The sequence below is a fragment of the Salminus brasiliensis genome, chromosome 8 (genome assembly GCF_030463535.1).
Source record: "Salminus brasiliensis chromosome 8, fSalBra1.hap2, whole genome shotgun sequence".
Taxonomy (NCBI): Eukaryota; Metazoa; Chordata; class Actinopteri; order Characiformes; family Bryconidae; genus Salminus; species Salminus brasiliensis.
This window is the reverse complement of record NC_132885.1, coordinates 36,972,338-36,993,018: the sequence shown is the minus strand read 5'-3', so window position 1 is coordinate 36,993,018 and position 20,681 is coordinate 36,972,338. Positions and strand designations below refer to the sequence as shown.

At 39.4% G+C, this 20,681-nt stretch overlaps 1 protein-coding gene across 1 annotated transcript in view; it reads left to right on the top strand.

The window, feature by feature from the left end:
- LOC140561350 (aryl hydrocarbon receptor-like) overlaps positions 1-20,270 on the top strand; it is a 35,871-nt gene extending 15,601 nt beyond the window's left edge. The window contains exons 3-11 of the mRNA XM_072686507.1: positions 4,968-5,083; positions 6,801-6,890; positions 9,747-9,876; positions 12,150-12,280; positions 12,428-12,630; positions 12,959-13,068; positions 14,165-14,306; positions 14,447-15,905; positions 19,106-20,270. Of these exons, the coding sequence (XP_072542608.1) occupies positions 4,968-5,083; positions 6,801-6,890; positions 9,747-9,876; positions 12,150-12,280; positions 12,428-12,630; positions 12,959-13,068; positions 14,165-14,306; positions 14,447-15,905; positions 19,106-19,243 (2,519 nt within the window). The 3' untranslated portion in view covers positions 19,244-20,270. The remainder of the gene's footprint in view (positions 1-4,967; positions 5,084-6,800; positions 6,891-9,746; positions 9,877-12,149; positions 12,281-12,427; positions 12,631-12,958; positions 13,069-14,164; positions 14,307-14,446; positions 15,906-19,105) is intronic.
- The last annotated feature ends 411 nt before the right edge of the window (positions 20,271-20,681 follow it).

The window sequence follows — 20,681 nt, the reverse complement described above, 5'->3', positions numbered from 1 at the left end:
ACTTCGGCTTGCAGAAGCTTTTTCTAGCCACTACAAGTTTAATCTTAACCTTCACTGTTACACTGAACTGCTGTACTGTGGAAACCACAAGCTAAAATGATTGGCTATCTTCATAATTACAAATACTCACTATATTGCTAAGATAGCATTGGTGAGGTCGGGTACTGATGCTGGGTGAAGCTCTGGATCAGAGATACCTGGATTGACTGCACCAGTGCACTAAACCCAACATACATCACCTACTTTTCACATCAATAGTATTTGTTTACATTTATTTAATGTTATATAGTATTGAATATTTGCTCTTCGGATAGGTCTCTAGCATATAAAAATCATATTTTTGAAATGTTTATCAGACAGTGTTTTCAACCTTGTTATATGTACTTACATCCATTAGTAAAACAGCTATTGTAATTACATCTTTCTAGAGGGTTATTGCTCCTTTTCATTTTTCAATTTATGATTAGTGCATATAAGAATCTATAAGGTGCAAAAAGCTGTCACCACCTGTTTACATTTACATTTATGGCATTTAGCAGATGCACTTATCTAGAGCGACTTATAAAAGTGCTTCGCTATTTACTCAAGAATAACCTTAGCTAGTTTGAGAAGACTTAAAATTCAAAGATGCTTAGTTTAGATGCAAAGTTTAGACTCTACTACTTCAGTCTGCGTTTGAAGACAGCAAGCGTTGGACTCTGCTGTTCGGACACCCAGGGGAAGTTTGTTCCACCACTTCGGTGCCAGGACAGAAAAAGCCTGGACGCTCGTCTTCCATGAGTCTTAAGGGATGGCGGGTCAAGTCGAGTTGTACTTAAAGCTCGAAGGGCTCTTGGTGCAGATCAGTTTTTGACCATCGCCATCAAGTACGGAGGGGCTGGTCCATTCTTGGCTTTGTAGGCCAGCATCAGGGTTTTGAATCTAATGCGGGCAGCTACAGGAAGCCTGTTAAGAGAGCGCAGCAGTTTACTGTGCTCCATTTCACCCATGAAGCTTTCTAATCTCATGTGAACATCTTCACAATACGCAATGACCCAACACAATGCCAGCTTATGCAAATGGGTCCTAACACCAGGTCTGGGTATTACCATCATATGAGCTCAGTCAGTCATGCATTGTATGTCAATAGTACACATATGGAGGCCCTATGTGCACCAGCCTAAATATAGACTTAGGAGGACACTGAACAAGATAATGAGGATGATGAGGAGCTTGACTCTCTGGCATTTGAACTGGATGAGAAGATTGCTGTAGGGCTATTACCAAGCTTGTGACTCAAAGCTAACAAAGTGTAAACAACAACGCAACATCACATAACAGTTAAAACGAGGCTTCATGTGTGCTGCTTTAGTGTTCACCAGACTGCAGTGGCTGGTGTCCCTGCCTACAGAAACCGACAGAAATGAGAACCCGGAAATGTGAAAAGAGTCCATATGCAAGTAGGGGTGTTATGATTTCACAGTAGAGCTGTAACTAATGACCACAATCTCCATAATCCATAATCAGTCTTTCCAAACTGCTAATTTGCCTTTGTCTTCATTACACTTCCTGTCTGTAGGGGGTGCATGAGCAAAAAATACCATTCTTGCATAATGCTGTGTTAAATACATGCCAAAAGGGCAAAGAGTGGCCCAGAGGTCTAATGCGCTACCATTAGAAAAACTTTGCCATTAGCTCTCTCCAGGTCAGTAGATGGCACGCTCTCCCCTCATCACTCTTAAGCAATGTTGGCTGGTACGGTGGAGCTGGGGAGCTAGCAATTTCCTCAGAGCATGTTGGCTCCCTGGCAAAGCTGCATCAGCGACAGTTCGACAAAAGGAGCATTGCTAGTGCTAGGGGGAGTTACGAACAGGTGGATTAATTGCCAATGAATTGAAAATTAAACAAAATTGTGAATCAAACAGTGTATTTTCATTTTCATTTTACAGAAAATTTTATTTAGCCTAGCCTAGCATCTTTCAGTCTAAACTAAAACATCTAAACCAAACTTCAGATACTAAACATGCCTTAAGTGATCGACAGGACCTGGGCTCAGTAAATCAAGTTCATTCGCTTTTTTTGCTGATCTATTCCTTTACTATTACTATTACAATTAGCTAGATCAATATGTGATTATAAAAAAGACAGTTTCACCAGACAGTTTGTGAATAATTTTAATATCTTTAGGTTATCCAAATAAAGTAAGACAGAAAAAGTGTAAATTTGCTAATGCTTTGGGTTATACAATTTCATGCTTGTCAAAATGTCTTAATTGATATGATGCATGTATTGAAGCTCTTTTGGCCCAAAGGTGGTGTAACCACCTCAAAGATTGGAGTGCTGACATCATAACAAGGGGACAAATATGGAAGCTTAATTTCAAATTAGGGCTTTTTTCCTTCAGTTCTGCAGTTTCTACTTTGTGCAATGTACCAGTGCCACTGGCTGCAAAACACTACCATGCATAACAGTTGGAACAGTGTTCTTCAGGTTCAATCTCTCATCTTTACTTTACTACATTAATTCATCTGATTATTGTGGCCAAACTCAATTTCAATGTCAAGAAGAGCTAAACGGCTTTCTGTTTAATATGTTAACTTATTTCAAAACAAGCTGATTTATTGAAAACAATTCTATAGGCCAGGTATCCAAAAACTTTCGATGGGCAGTAAGTTGATAATTCTCAACTGCGAAGTCGTTCTATATTGTGTTGTCAAGCTTGTGATGTTTGAGCATGTAAAGAGGAGTAAAACACAATTAGTCCCCCCATTAGTTCTCTATGGTAATGGGGTCATGGTGTCCACTTCATGTCCAGTCTTTACGTGAGCAGATAAATGTCAACGGAACAGACTCATAATGGGACTGTCACACCACGTGCCATGTTCTTCACCCTTTCGCCATCTCTTCTGTCCCAACAAAAGGCCAGGCTTCGATTCCTCTCTGAAGACCCTGTGAGCACATCGCGTGGCAGGTCAAGGGTTGCCATGGGTCAGGACACAGCTCTCTGGTGGGACAGAGAGATTAATGAGGATGACTTCCCTCCTTTTTTTCTCATGACGTCATTGCTCCCTGCTGTCTGCTTATTCCCATTCACATGCAAGCACGTAGGTTAGCACCCAGGGGAAAGGAGGGGGCGGCATACCCCCCCTCCCCTTAAGAACAATGACCTTGAGTTTAGCATGTACAGCAGGGCGATGATGTGTAAATCTACACACAGTTAGAGCAGATTAACTTTGGGGATAGGGAGAGTGAAGAAACTGCTCTTCCTCCTTCCTCAACATTTGTGGCTGAGGTGGCCTTAAGTAAGGCACCTAAAAGTATACATAAGGTGTAAGCACTATACCATAGTCTGGAAGAACAAACGGTCACCCTCAGCTGAGAAGAACTTCGTTTAGATGATCATGAACATCCCAAAAACCATCAAGACACAGGCTATTAAATGGAAGCTGCTGGAACACCAGAGATTTAACTTCGGCATGGATTTAAGTGATTATAGTATGTATTAAAATATATATATATTATATATATATATAGATATACCTGTATTGAAAGTCCAGTCTCTGGTTAATCAGTATTCCTAGCTACAGATACACCATGAAGACCAAATAACACTCAATACAACTCAGAGAAAAGCTTATTGAGAAGTATCGGTCAGGGAATGGATAAAAAAAAAAACCCTGGTGTTCAGTTAAATCCACCATCAGGGAACGGAAGGAATAAGGCATGTGTAAATCTGCCTAGAGCAGGCCGTCCTCACAAACGAAAAGAGTGACCATGCAAGAAGGAGGCAAGTGAGGGAGGCCACCAAGACACCTACAACTACTCTGAATGTGTTAAAAGCTTCAGCAGCTAAGATGGGAGAGACTGTGATATATGACATATGACATATGACAACTGTTGCCTGGGATCTTCACCAGTCAAAGGCTTTACGGTAGAGCAGGACTACAGTTCACCCAGAGGCAACTGGAAGAAGGTTCTGATGAGAACTTTTTGGCCTGTGTTTGACACCATCTCATCATCACAAACACATCATCGCCACATTGAAGCATAGTGGTGGCAGCATCAATTTATCTCCTTCAGAGTAGTCAGAGGTGTCTTGGTGGCCTCCCTAACTGGTCTTATTCTTGCACGGTCACTCAGTTTGCCATAAGTTTGACATGTGCTAAAATCCTTCCATTTCTCAATGATGGGTTTAGCTGAACTCCAGGGGGATGTTCAAATGTATACTCTTCAATAACCTTTTCTCTGCGTATAACTATGCGTGCAGTACATTAACTCTCCCACTTGAGATACATCGATTGCACTCAGGTAATGTCCATTTCACTAATTGTGAGACTACTAGCACCAACTGCCTGGACATCTGTTGAATTAGGCCAGTCACTTTAAAGGGGGTGAATATTCATGCAGTCACTTATTTTTCAATATATATTTTTATTAAATTGACATCACTTTGTAGAAAGCTTTTTTTTTTTTTTATTTAAAGCTAAATTATATTAACTATGTTAATGAAAATGATCTAAGGAGGTGTATACTTTTTATAAGTATTGCATACTTTTGACCCTATGTTAATATAAAAAAATGAAAATGACAAATTCTTGTCATTTTTGTTCTATTAAATATGTGTGTTGTCACTCAGTACCAATGCCAATATTGCCATGATGTTCATGCCCACGAAACATGTGCACCGAGTGCATGCAGTATTTTAACTCTCTTTTTTTATGAAACCTTATGAATGTGTTGAAAAGTCAGAGCGATGTAAGCGGGAGGAGACTGGCCCGCCTTTGGCCGGGACGTTTTTTAAAATGGAAATGAATGATGAATTCGTAACGAGGCCGAGGCTGCCTGAGAGCGCAGTGTGTGTAGTCTACTAAACATAAAGCGTTCTGACATTCACAGCAGTGCTTTGTAAACATTATTACAGTGATAAACCACTCTCTCTCTCTCTATCTATCTCTCTCTCTCTCATTCTCTCTCTCTCTTTCCCACAGTTGCCCTGAAGAACCACAACTCTGGTGGGGCGACTGCCAACACTGGTCACCATGACAACGGCAAAGCCGTGGGATTTGCAGGCTGTCGGATGCCAGAGGGTGAACTCCTACTGCAGGTCAGAGCAATGGGCTTGTTACAGCACCACTGACCCAATATCGGCCCTTTTCTGTGTGTGTATGTGTGTGTATATATATATATATATATTTATGTGTGTGTGTGTTAACTTTTTGTACATTTTCAGGATAATAATGTCCTGAAACATAATGTAACTAATGGGACAACCTACACTGTCAGGAATAGGACCCAAACAATATGAAAATTCATATTTTATATTATAAATATAAATAAATTTGTTTATTAGTATTTAATATTTAAAGGATATTCTCAAGTAGTTTTAGTTAAATTGTGCTTTACTGAACAATATTATATATGTTTATTAGTTTCAAATTCACCAGTTCAGCCTATGCTGCAGACACATATTTAAGGAAGAGTCCCAATTGCAAGGCTATCTGAGGTTCCACTGAACTGTTGAGCAATCTTGGGATTGAACCAAAATAAAGCCAGTAATAATTGATGCATTATTAGCGACATTTTTACTGATCCTAACAGAATCATGAGTCATGAATATTGGTGGATATTATAAGCCATATATCTGATATATCTGATATATAAAACTGGTATATCGTCCAGGCCCTAGTACCAGGAAACCAATACAACAGTGTCTTAAGTTTCTAGAGCTTTTTATAAGAGCTACATATTTGGCAAATGCAATGAGATGGCTGTGTTAGGGTTAAGTTTGGAACGAGGCATTGGGATGTGCAGTGATATTTGATATATACTGCAATCAGTAGATAATTATTTAAAAATAAATATTATGGCCACTGGACTGATGTTCAGACTGTATTGATATTTTAAACCAACATCTCATGGTATACGTATTGTGCACCAGAAGAGCAAAATGTTTAGGCAACAGTGCATACATTAGACCCAATGTCCTGACATAGTTTATAAAAAAAAACAGCACAGTGTGTTTGCATTCATAAAACAATGTAAATAATTAATGGAATCATAAAAGCAAGTGAACTGAGATCTTTCTTCCCTTTGTTGGTGGTAACAAAGGAGAATTTGTTAGGCCATCTTCAGTCACAAACACCAACCATATCTAGTCATATATGCAATGGAGAAAATAACTGCAAAATTACATTTTAGAAATGACGTATTTGTATCACCATGATCTTATGTCATTGCTCAGATTAGGTATGCCCATGTACAAGAAGGTTGTGGAGCAAATGAATAGTTTCTGTGCTGGTTTATGGTTAGCCACTTTATTAGCCCAATTTAACCCTATTTAAACAATGAAATCTGTGTACATAAGTACTGCATGGTGCACTGTAACACTAAAAGTCCACTCTTTTAAGGAAACTAGGGCTATTCTTTTGCAGATTGTATTCTGCTACAGTGACTTAAATCATTTATGATCTAAAGGATTTAAATTATTCACGGTTGGTGGGAAAAACAAAAGGCAAAGGTGCATCAGCTGTCATTGAGGAATTTGGATCTGCTCCAGTAACAGAATTAGAAAGCTAAAGCTGAGGTTCATGGTGTCTGAGCCACCTAATTGAGCTCTGTTTTAATAACCGTGCCTACATGGGCTTCAAGTCAAGTGATATTATTAGGACTTTACCCTAGGTCTCACATTGTGATTTTTGGAATTTAGTTTTTTTTTGTCATAAATAATGCTACTTTAGCACAACACGCTTGTGCTACATGTAACGTGATTGAATGTAAGTGCAAATAATCACATGTATGTATTTCCCATGCTTTATTGGCAGGCTTTGAATGGCTTTGTGCTGGTCATCACTGCTGAAGGAACTATATTCTATTCCTCCCACACCATCCAGGACTATCTGGGCTTCCATCAGGTAATACACCCTTGACGCTCTGGGCTCTAACGCTGATGCAACAATGCTAATCACATGAAATCACATGCCTACACAACATCATCAGTGACCTAAAGCAACGTTATGTAGCATTTTACCTTAAAATAACAACTTGATGCTGATGTGACCAGTAATAGGTAGAATAGTGCTGCTTTTGTTGCTATTCTGGGTTCAGCGTGCTGCTAACTGTATAACAACTGTATAACTGCTAACAATGCAAGAACTGCGTAACAAATACATTTAATTTGAGTAAAATCTTGAAATGTTACTCTACCACGACAGTCCATATTCTTCTTTCACTTCAGATGCTGCTACTGTATTTCTCAGCTTGTAAAATGCATGTGAAAAGCGTGCCCTTTAGTGGCGGCTCAAAGAATGAATTCCACTTGCCAACAGTAGTGGGAGTCTAGGAGGGAGAAATGCATGAAATGCAATTTTTGTGTAATGCTGCTTAATGCTAGCAATACTCTGGAAAATGGTCATTTCTTGCTCCTGGGCTCTCCCTAGATTTGCTTGGAGTCACCAAACATGTTTTTGATGAACATGGATGAGCTGAAAGACACAGAATCATCATTGGACTGACGTGGTACAGTAATGTGACCAGATTTTACAGAAATATGAGATGGGTTACGCTGTGTTACGCAGTCCTCAAAGTCTCATACTGCAGTTGGCTCATGCTGAGCCCAGAGTAACATCTGTTCTCCATATTATAAGTCAATGATTTTGACTTTGACTTTGTTATTTTAAGGTAAGAAAATGCTCCATAGTGTTGCTTTAACTGATATTCAAAAACAGGTTCCCATTATGCTCAGTGCTTGTACCTCTAGCTATCTTATCCTCAACAGGCCGTTGTGGCTGCAGAAGCATCGTCATATAACTAACGTCATAGAACTAATCAAATATTTGAAGACACCAGCTGATCGCCGTCTGCCTGTTGTGGATAAGACTGGAGACTCTGTTCTAAATGGACATGGCAAAGCCCAAGTGCGAATGAGGACATATAGCCAGATCAACTTTGGAGATTCTATTGTAAAATGTTTGCAAACAGTAAAGCTCTTGTGGCAGTGAATCATCTGTTCACACATTAAGAAAGATCTACACATGACATGCACATTAACATATGGCCTCAGGGTCACTTTGTAGCACTCATTTGATCAAATGCTGCAGTGTGTTTGTGTAGGGGTGTATAGGGTGCACATTAAGAAGATAAACTGTAGGCATTTGACTTGTGTGTGTTTTTAAATGAAGGCCTAGAGCTTGCCTGTGGCTAGTATGTACATTATTTATTAAATCAGAATGTTAGGAGGCAGTGGAATGATAAATACATCCAGTTCAGTTAACTTCAGTCTGAACGCTAAAGGCTAAAGGAACTGCAGTTTAAAAACAAATTTTAAAAGAAAATGAGCATGTAAACTAATGGCTGTTCTCACATATACAATTAGCTAGCTAACAGCCAGATAAAAACAAGGAAAATATTATGGTTTCCTAAATAGGCCATACTTTTGCATATCTCCACTCTGTAAATATTTACAATTTCTCTCTAGAAATAATGTTAATGTAAAAAAAGGCTTATCACAAGCTTTTAGTCAACATCCAGTCACAGCTTCAGTGATTGCCCACTGACTGTATTGGAAACAGCAGCAGTGCCTCCCTTGGGTCCTAGTGCCCTACATTTTTAAATTTGAGTTTAGAGATGTGTTGAAGACAGTTATGAAATTAAGACATTAATGAATAATGAATTTGTTTATTTCATTTGTTTCAGTAACTTTGCAGCAAACAAATAAATCCACAAAATTAATCAACACATAGATTCACAGCAGAAAAAATCTAAAACCAAGGAAAACCAAGGAAAAAAGCTGGCCCAAATAGAGCCACGCTTAGCCCTAAAGGCATTAGAGCTGCAACGTTTATTTACTCCAGCAGCCAGAATGGTAGGGCTCCAAGCCACTAGCCAGAATGTAGAGTTACTCTAACGCTTTTTCTTTTTTTTTACTTTTTGACATTTGACAATATGAATGTGGCAGTTGTTCTTTACTTTGTGTCACACATTTGTGATGAATGAACCAATAGAAATGCTTAGAAAATACAATTTTGTAGTACTGTATCCACTTGCTTAGCAATATGCACTTGTTTAGTCTTACAATTGTGTGCACAAACAGACACACACACACACACACACACAACAAAATCCCCCTAGAGGATATCCGCTCAGGCTTTGTGAAGAGATTAGAACCCAGTGAAGGGGATTGCCTTCAGTTTAATGAGTTAAGGTGGCCTTTCCTGACCTCACCTCATCTAACAGCACTTTGAACTCCAAGCATGATGAGCGGGCAGGAATAGCACAGAGACACTGAAAGCATCTTAGAAAAAGTTTGTAATGGAATTTATAATGAATAAGAACGTGGCAGGCAAACTGAACGAGTCTAACCATGACTCAAAAGGGACATTTTGTTTTAGTATTTGTCCTTTATTAAAAAGGTTTTTCAACAAGCTGAAAATTACGTTGCAAAATAGGCCAAAATTATGTAAAATAATGCCAAACAACAGCACCCATTGCTGACACAGAGGTGCAAATGCACACACACACCAATAGAATAGGACTCAAATTGGAGCAGATCAACATGAACCTATTGGCACCATTCTTTTTGCCAGGTGTAGGCTAGAGGGGTATCAAGCCCCCCAGCATTGAGCTGTGGAGCAGTGGAACTGTGTTCTCTGGAGTGACAGTGCTCCATCCAATACTTCTGGGATGAGCTGGCGAGTTGGGAATAAGGTGGAGTGGTGATCATCCAACATCCAACTTTTATAATAATGTGATATACTCTCTCTTTCTCTTAGACTGATGTCATGCATCAGAGTGTATTTGAGCTGGTCCACACAGAGGACCAACAGGAGTTGAGAAGGAACCTGCACTGGGCCCTGAACCCCCCAGTCACCACAAAAACCACACCTCTTGAGTCTGGACAAGGTAAACAAACCTTTTTATCTTCCATATTTTAGAGCCATTTTTAAATTTAAAATATTAAGAGAGACATATAATGATTCATATATGTAGACTGTATAGACTAAAAAGTATCCCAGACATTTTGAAAACTTCACAGTGTTGACAGATAACTTCAAAACATCTAAATTTCAATATTTGGTATATAAATGCATATTAATTCCGATTCACAAACGTCCAAATTCGATTCTCTAAACGTTAATTGATAACGTAATGTTGACAGAATGCAAAAGATGCAACTCGGAAGTGCAAAAGTGCAGGGCTTGGACTGTCTGTGACATGCACATAACAGAGACACAATATGAATGAGTGAGAAATCTGACCAGGACTTTTATTGGCAAACATTTGCTTCCATATTCAGTGGTTGAGAACCAGGGCTAGGATGCCCACATGCTAAACCTGGCCTCAGTAGGTGCTCAACTGTCAGCCCACTGTGTCAAGGCTACTAGGGAGAGTAAAGCGTATTACTACGTATTCCCACCACGGTCCCACTGTAAAACCTTCCCACCTGACCATCGCTTCCATGTGTTTTGTTAATAAAAGAATTCGAAAGTAAATCCATTATGAATCTTTACAAATCATGTGCTTTAAAGGTATCACGTAGAGTCACACAGTCCGAAAGAAGAAATCCTTTATAGGAAAAAAAAGATGCATCAAAATGCATCCATATTCGATAATCGCATCACGTCCTTCTGAATCAGAATCAAATGAAACCGTGAAGTGACTAGAGATTTCCAACTCTATTGGAAAGCCAGGGTCAGACATGCTACCTTGCTCCTCGGCCCAACAGTGGCAGCTTAGCAGACTAGGGCATTGAACCCACAACCCTGTGATAAATAGCACAGTACTCTTAACCACTGATTACCTGCTGCCAGCTGGGTCAAGCTTCAAACATCATTATTTCGAACTGTGCAGCCATCCATCCTGCTACCTAATACTGAGTCTTGTAAAGTTTAAAGCATAATATTTGGAACTGGCATTAACAGCATTTTTGGTAATTGGAGCACATTCAAATTTTACTTGAACCCATGAAAAGCCTGGTGTAAAGACCCCGAAGACACACTGAACTGATGAAGTGCTTTAGCTTAGCTTTAGCATAGAGCCTCGCTGTAAATGTGACGCAGCAACAACAAATGACTCCCACCCAGAGCAGCAGGTAAAAAATGTGTTAGTTAATCTGTCAGAGGATGATTTAAACTCTGCATCCGGTTTGGTTGTAGTTGTGCACCGACAAGTATACTGTATTCCATTATCTCCATTTAGAAATATATAACATCAGTCCCATCCCGTCTGTCCTCCTAAATTACGCCTGGTTAGAAACCAGACTATGCTCTGTTCTAAGAACGAGAGAACCACGCTCCTTTCATAGGTTCTAAACCAGCTCTGATGGGACATTCATAACCATGGAGGAGGCTAAGACTAATACACACACACTAAGTGATCTGACTGCAGAGTTGTAAAGGAACAGGGTGATGAATGGTCAGGTAGGTCAGTCAGACTGGACTGTAAGGTATTAAACACTATAGAGTTTAATGTTAAACTATAGACTTTAAAGTAAAACTTTGCTTCAAATTTAGTCTGATTATATAAACTGGTAGTAAAAATAGGTCCTTTAAAAAAGCAACCCTGAAATTCTGATTTGTGCTTCATAATCACTCAGTATTCTGATGTAAGACCATTTACACCCACTCTTGCTCACCAAGAGCCTAACTCAGCAAATCGTACGTGATGCACTGCACAGCAGTTCTCAGTAAATGGTAGGAGGTGATTTTGCCACTGCTGGCTGAACACCGTCACATGGTGCGCTAAGACCGGTGATGAGCCTAAAGGCTAATTACATAAGTGACTTTGCAGTAGCAGAGAGCCTCTCCGGTCAGCCTGAGCCAGAAAGCTCTACAACAAAGCTGCCCTTTACTACTGATGCACTGTGGTCTGCCCCACACAGGGCCAAGTTCTAACCACTACTAAATCTAGTCTCAGATCAGTGTCTTCGGGTAGCTTTTATTCTGTTGACCTTTTAAACGCCACAGAACACAGCTGCTTTCTTCCCTTCTGCAACTTAGCTTAACCCTTTCCAGCACTTTCCTGGAAGAAGGCTAGTTTTCCAGTTCCCATCCATTTATCTAGTCAATCCTCAATAAATAAAATCAGGTGAGCTATTGGTGGGACTGAACAAATCCATAGTGTCTGGAATTCACTGACGCATGTTTTTTCATGCGTTCACAATCTTTGATTCTTAGATGTCCAGGGTTCGGCCCCCTCCCTGGAAACCTACAACCCTGAACAACTGCCGCCTGAGAATTCTTCGTTCTTAGAGAGGAACTTTGTGTGTCGTTTCCGATGTCTCATGGACAATTCTTCGGGATTTCTGGTAAGAGCTAATAAAAACCCGCTTTATCTATGTATTTCATCCTACAGTCTTATGAAGTGCTTATACATGCTCTTATATGCATCAGTGCTGCCAAATCCAAGCATTCTCTGAATTTAATCAAAAGCTAAAGTCTACAACTTCTTTCAGGCTCTGAATCTCCAGGGTAGGCTGAAATTCCTGCATGGCCTGAACCACATTGGGGATGACAGCGCCAAACCCCCAGCCCAGTTGTCACTGTTTGCAATTGCCACCCCGCTCCAGCCACCCTCGATCTTGGAGATTCGGACAAAGAACATGATCTTCAGAACCAAGCACAAACTGGATTTCACCCCCATGGCCTGTGATGCGAAGCAAGTTTTGCTTAATGCCATCATAAACCAGATAATCACCAGTGTACTTGATTGGCATATTGATCCTATTGCTTGACTTTTTTGTGATGCCACAGAAGAACTACTTCTTGTTCTATAAAGCATGTTTGTAAAGAATGAAGGATGAATGTAAAGAACATTTAAAGCTTTGTAGAACCAAAAGTGATTATTTTATGGCAACACTCCAATAACCCTATAAAGCACCTTCAGCTGTACGAGTATGATCAAGAAAATATATATTTTAATATTGTGTTTTTTAAAATTCTTCTTATTTATCTACATTACTGAAATCTTCTCTTTTCTTACGCAGGGGTAAAATCGTTTTGGGCTACACTGAGGCTGAGCTGAGAGTCCGGGGGTCTGGCTACCAGTTCATCCATGCAGCAGATATGCTCCATTGTGCTGAAAACCATGTTCGAAGTGAGGCACAGTTTCGTTTCATGTGTTTGTCGATATGCTATACAAACAAGACCGCTGGGGTCTCACCTTTACACCTTACAGCTAAAAATAAAATAAATGAATGAATTAATAAATAAATATTATTAATAAATATATAAATAAATAAAAAATATGAGAATTTTAAAACACATTTGAATTGGATTCACAAGACTGTTGTAAGCAAATCCTGTGAAATACCATGAAGTGAGTTTCGAGCGGAGTGAGTCTGGGATGCCAGACTTCACTGCTGAGTCTTCCGGAGGTGTAGTGGGCCAATTTCAGCAAAACACTAATGAAGGGAGGTGTCTACCTGAGGTCCCCTGTGAAAAGCTAGCGATGTACTGGGTGATTAGTGCATGTGTGTGGGACCTTATCATTTTTCTGTAGGTAAATGTGTAAGGATAGGAAAGTGTTGCTGATCAGATCATAAACAGCTACAGCAACATAGGAAGGGAGGTGTCTACCTATATTTTGACAGTCATTGTGCTATGATTGAATATATGTTCATCCTGAATGAAGAACACGGGCTAGTGTTTTATAGTAATGATCTGCTATTGAGCCGGAGTTTGCTGTGTTGTGATAAAGTGTGCAGAGAAAGCTTTGTTTGGTATTTAATGAACAAAATGTGGTTCTGAGCAGGAGATTGACTATTTGGCCAGTTGTGTGATGTATGTGTGTTGAGTTTTGAGTCTTAATTATTAGTAAATGCTTGTTAGCAAAGTAAAAATAATTTAAAAAAAGGTTCCTTCAGTGGTTCTATAGTAAAGATGATGGGTCATGCTTAAATAGCTCTTTGAATAATTACATGGTTCCCTATGATGGAAGCTTCCAGTCTGCTAAGGTTATCAAGTTGTGTGACCCCCAGGCTCGGGTGGGGACAGTCACTAGTTTATCCAGTAATCCTTTCCGAGTCTGAAGAACAACAGAGAACTTTCCGCAAACAATGTTATGTTAATCTGTAGAGTTTAGCAAAACGGTTTTATTTAGATCTACATTTCAAAATCACATGATCAGATCATCTTGTATGGACACTTCCAATTCCCTCTGGTTAAACTTCTTTCATGTGACTTATTTGCAGTGATAAAAACCGGTGAGAGTGGACTGACAGTATTTCGACTCCTTACCAAGGACAACCGCTGGAAATGGGTCCAAGCCAATGCAAGATTGGTCTACAAGAATGGCAAACCTGATTACATCATTGCCACCCAAAGACCACTTTTGTAAGTTAATTGTCATTGTCCTTACTTTCATCCTTTTCTGAGCTTGTGCCACATTCAAGTTTGACGCTTGGTCTGATATCTAGGAAAAATATGAACTGAAAGTGTAACTTACCTAAATAATCTTTATTTGTCTCCACTAGGGAAGAGGAGGGTGGTGAACACTTGCGAAAACGCTCTATGCACCTTCCCTTTACTTTTGCAACTGGTGAAGCTATGCTCTACGAAACCAGTCATCCGATAGCAGGATTTAATGAAGCTCAGCAAGGCAATGGAAAGAGCAGCAAGTCAAAAAAGGGTCGGACAGAAAAATCCACAGATGAAGCTCTAGGTCCTAGTTCATTGCTTGGTGCAGTGATGAGCCAAGATGAATCTGTTTATGTATGCCAGCCAGCTGTAGAGACCAAAAAAACATTTCAAAACAGCTTGTTCGGCGCATTGGATAACCTACCCTGCTTGTCTGAAAGTGACTCTGGGGTTCTTAGAGACTGGGATCAAATAGGTAATGGCATATTGGGTCCAGGGCCACCTGAGATAAGTTTCGACCCACTACTAGCCACCTTAGATTCCTTATCCCTGAGCAATGAAGTTATTGGTGATTCAGAGGACTGCTCCAATGGAGAGCTGTTTGGTGCTCTGGAGGGTCTCGGATTAAGCGCAGAAGACCTAGAGCTGCTTCTCCTTGATGAACGAATGATTAGAGTGGACATGGACCCAGATCATGTTCCTACTCTCGATGTCCTTCTCACCAATGAGGAGATACTGTCTTTCATCCACGACTCACTTGAGCAAAAACAAGAGACGGAAAACCACTCCTTCCCTGATGTTCTACCTCCAGCTTCTGTGACTATGACCACCTTGGTGCCTGAAACCCACACCACGTCAACACCTAATGTGCATGTCTCACATGTACCTTTTAGACCACCGCTGTGTGATCAGCGACCCATTGTCCACCTGTCCCAACAGATGCAACTGCACCTCAGTATAAGGCAACCTCCACCACTTCCAGATGTCATGTCCCAGCAAAGCAACCAATCAAAGAGACATTTGGCATCCCATACCACAATGACCTGCACTAGGACACCAAGTGGTCACTGCGACGCTCAACAGACCATTCCTGACAACAGTGCCTCAGTATTTAAAGTAGGTGCCAAACAGCTCCTCCATCAGCAGCAATACCCTTCACAGCGACAGCAGTGGCCTAGTCAGTCGTTTCAGTCTCACTATGCCATCACCTGTAACGCGAATGGCCATGTTGTGAATCTAAACCAAGGGCAGAGTTTATGTTGTGGCAGTCAATCAGACACAACCAACAGTGACCCTAGCCATCACAATGGACACACTTCAGTGGATGAATGCAATATGGTTGACATTTCTTGTATGGATTTTATAGTCAATGGACAGTCCCCTCAGGAGAATGGTATATGCAAGGAGACCACGGTTCCTTTGCATCTGAGGGTTGATCAGAAGGAACAGCTGGCCCAAATGTTGTCTAGTTTCTCACAGCATATCCTGAGTGTTGGGCAGGCTTGCGGACAACTGCCCTCACAGGACTCTTTCGGAATGTTCACCTCATCACCTCAAGACTCACAACAGAGCAAGGTAAAGGAGGTCCTCTTTATGTGATCATGTAATGTAACCCTCATGGTTTAAGGGTTTTATTCACATGATAAATCTGCTATTACCAGATTCAGGCTATGTCCACACCTACACAGGTATTTTTTTCCAAGTGCTTTGGCCTTTCATCCACTCCATTTTAGGTTACTGGAACTGAGCTTTTGCAGAACTTCTTCCAGGGTGAAGATATTGTGCTGTCAAGTAAACAAGGACAACCAAGTTTTTGGCTTGTGACTAAATAGTGCTAGTTTTAACATTGCTAACAGGACTTGTACACATAAATGTACAGTTATCTTACTCTATATTTAGAATGCACTACGGAGGTCACTGCTATATCCAGCACTCCCACGACACGCCACCAATGTTGTCATTTGTCATTTGCACAACATGTCAGGACATTTATGCATTGAAATGCTTGTGGTGAGGCTCAGGTTGATGCTCTACAGGAGGACAAAACTATATGCATACTAAACATATTAAAATAAAGTTATATAAAAATGATATTAAATAAATACTAAATTACACAAAATATACACAAAATACAGAATATACAAAGATAGGAGGGATCTGTAGAAATTCTCTGATTTGTACATTTATAAGACAGGTATAGTCTGAGAGAGAGTGGAGCTAGATATAAATATGAATGTTTATGTCTATTCCTGTTTTGGAGACCTGGTTGGTCCTCTAGTTGGTGGGACAACCTTAAAAACAAAGTGATTGTGCAAATGAATGGTGAGAGGATTTTTGTTTGTTAAGGACATCGCTGTGGTCATTGAGAGAGCTGCTTTGTCCGCACATTGATGAGCCGACAACAGTAGCTAATGAGAATGCATGTCAGTGTTGGTTTGGTATGCTTTTGACAGCACCTGACTGTATTTTTGCATTTACGTGGGGGCCGTGCACGTGGAGAAAAAGCCAACAGTCTCTTTAAACAAATCAAACATGAAATCTAGGTTAGTTAACAGCACAGTGTTCATGTATAACAGAGCTGGAACAAGACTCTACACTCTTTTATTTACCTTCTGAGAATGTCTGCACTGCTGCAGCTGGCTGGGCAATAATGACCTAACTTAGACTTGCGACTAGATTGGGATTGGACCTGGACATGCCTGGATCGGTCCAGGACTTCCCTAGAATAATTGTCTCTATTTTCTTTTTGTCATCTATTTCTTGCTGACAGAACTTATGCTGGTCCATCTTTAACAAGCCACAATTACTGTTCTCACTGCTGGTATTCATGCGAGCGCAATTTAGGACCATAATGCCTGGTCGTGTTGCACAGGAGCCTGTGCATAAGAGCAAACACTGCGGGTGGCGTGCGTTTAAGGACAGCTTACCTAACTGCTGAACCAGTGTGGATGCATTGCTGAAAACAGGGTTAGTCTGATTGGAGCGTTCTATTTTAAATCTAGAGACATGTTACAAACCACACATGCCACAATGAGGAGCTGTTCTGACCAGCCGAAGGGTCCGGCTCTTTTTATCTTCTAGTGGGGTTAGTCGATCACAGTACAGCATAGCAGTATTCAGATTAAAACAAGTAGCCACTGAGAAGGGCTGTCTGACACAGCCACTTGTTTCATTACAGAGAGCTAATATGAAGACACAGGTGCTCTTTTGTCTCAAACTGAGTGGGAAATGAAATGACCTCAGCTCAGCAGATCCACCATGCGAGTGTGCGTTCCGCCCTTTTTCTCCCCTGACCTACAAATGCGCCCCGCTGCAATGACCTAAAAAAAGCATCTGACTGACAAGTGGGGGATGCGAGATGAGAGCGATAGAGAAAGGGTGAGGGTGAAGGAGGGGACATGTCTTCAGTGACATTATTCGAAGGAGAAAGCACATAGCCGGCACGTTGGATTCGGAACATTGATGAACATGTTGCTCCAACCTAAAGCAAACCAGAACAGAGGTTCAGAGCATTCGGTTTCTGCTGGCAGACAGAAATAGTGGCTTCCTGCATCCCTTGTTTATTAGGATGAACCAATGGTGTGAGCTGTAAGATACAGCCATTGCATCCAGAAATCTGTGCAACTTTAACCAGCACCCCTGGAGCAGAGAGGGCTAAATGCCCAGCAATAGCAACTTAACAGATGTCGGTACTACACTAAGCATACCATGATGATGAATGTGCCATTTCTATACACCATGTAGCAAGTTAGAATGCAGTTCTGGACACAGCTGTAGTGTCAGTCCAGATGTTCTGGCCCTAGCCTGTTGTCTAAGCTAAGCTACCACAGCTATTATCATTTGAGTGGCCATACTTTAGTTTTTACTAATTAAAATATATAAATTATATATACTATATTAAAAATATAAATTCGACTAGTCTTATATTCATCATTCTTTATTTAAGATTGGATTTACATTTGGGGTGGTGGAGGGTTGGGGCTCTAATTCACAATGTTGTCCAGAGCCACAGGGAGTAAACTTTTTGTATTATTTAATAATATTAAAAAAGAAAAAAGAAGAAGCAATAAAACCAAGAATAAAATAAATATGAATAATAATACATAATAATAAAAAGTAAAATAGAAAGCTGAAGATGAGGAAATAATCCATGTTACCATTGATTTACTCATTGATCCTCCACCCTCTCTTATCTATAATTACATTTTTACTAGTAAAAAGTCCAATTATATATATCATCATATATACAACTTTTGTTACAACTAGAAATTCTAGTAATTCTGGATAATTATGCTCTATTTGTTATGAAACATATTGGTCTGGGTTCAAGAAGTACTGTTGATATTCATAAATTACTCATAAGGGGTGGAGAGTGCTTGAGGAATTATATATATATTTTTCTGTACTCCATTGTTATTTTGTAAAATATGTACTTTACTCAAGTATTATTGGAACTAAATACTTGTAGATTTACTCAATTACTACATTTCTTAAAGATAAAAACTGCATTTTAATTGCTAACTGCATTTTCATTAAGACTTGACCGTTCTTAATCCTTTATTCCTTCTTCATTTGAGTTGCTGTGCATATTAATGTTTCTATTTATTTTTTATTAAATTTTATATCAGCATAAGTAAAAAAGGCCAGCTTTTATGCTGTTAGGAACAGTACCACCCATTAGTCACTAAATTTGACTTGAATTGATTTTACCTATTTACTTTTTCCACTACTGACTCACCTGCTTTACAACTGAACCTGTAAGTTGTCTGTTGTAGGTAAATCCATCTGTCGCTGGTGGCATGTATGCAGCAGGCCTGCCAAATGGAAATGTGGTGGCGCCTTCTAGTGGTATTCCTCAACCCGAGACCCTCTCCGGCCTTCCAGATCTGCAGACAACTGACTTCATTCTTTGACATGGGCACAGAAGTTTCTGTGAATAAAAAAAATGATGTCTTTATTACGTCCTTAATCAGTTGATTTAAAATTTTAGTGACATTTGGTTGCTCACCTCTAGGAAAAACTAATGGGCACATGAATGGTGTTGTTAACTGTGCATAGGTTAGACCTTTTATTTTTGTGCTGTTGTTTGATTATAACACATTTTAACAGGGACTTCCACATGTATGTACAAATTAGTTATGCAGAATTTTTATTATTCAGTAGAAATCCCCTTAAAAAAATCAGTCCCAAAAAAGGTAGCCGCCATGTAAACTGAAACTTCAGCAAAACTGTTTTACATTTTCTGACATGCCTGTTTGTAGCCATTTGCACTTAAACATACTTCAGATTGTTCCTAGAAACAGATAGTATTATAACACAGATTTGCTTTATCATGTGATTGTAAAACAAACACAAATATATTATAGTAGCTTCAGAAACTGCATTTCTGAATTGAAATGATACAGTCGAATGAGAGCGACTTCATCAACTCAGGACTTCAGGAATGACGGCAAAGTACTGAATATGTTTTTTTTCCCTTACATATTATATTAGAGATTATTCACACATTGTTTGTGTTTCATTGATAAACGCACATTAGCTCTTTTTAACAACATACTTGTTTACAGTGTATGTAAATACTTGTAATACTGTAATTACCCTGAAACTGTAAATATGATGTGACAATCAGTTCAAATTCTTAAATGTGTGCGCTATACAATCATGGGAGGGTGGATTCAATAAGTATTTAAAAACACTGCTGCTTCTCACAAATGTACAGACTGCATTATCATATGTATATTATATATAAGAATTACTTTGTATATATAAATAACTACACAGATAGATATTCAAAGTAGTTCTTATATATGTATGGGGTATATATGTGGGGTATATGTTTAGACTCAATGTATGGTCAAAATGTTTACCCATTTGTTGCTTGACTGGTTGTTTTACATTGTTTTGTCTTTTGAAATAAACAATTTGTGCAATCACAATCACATACAAGTTGATTTTTGCAAAATTGTTTTAAAAGTATCAGATCAAGATTAATACATTTTTAATAAATCAAATCGTTTGCTCACTAGGGTTTTTACACTTGCCTGTAAAAAGCAGCATAAGAATACATTTGACTTGCCCTGAGGGAACAGTTTATATATTTGAGAGAAAAATGTTAAATGAAAGAATTTATTAAATTGAGGGTATGGGCTGTTAAATTTAGGCAACAATTTAATAAACAGAGGGAACCATTTATTAAATGAAAGGAACTGATTGTTAAACTGAGGGAACAATTTATTAAATTTAGGAAACAAACTGTTACATTTAAGGAGCAATTCAGCTATTAACGTGAGGTAACAATTTGTCAAACAGAGGGAACAATTTATTAAATGGAAGGAATTGATCATTAAACTG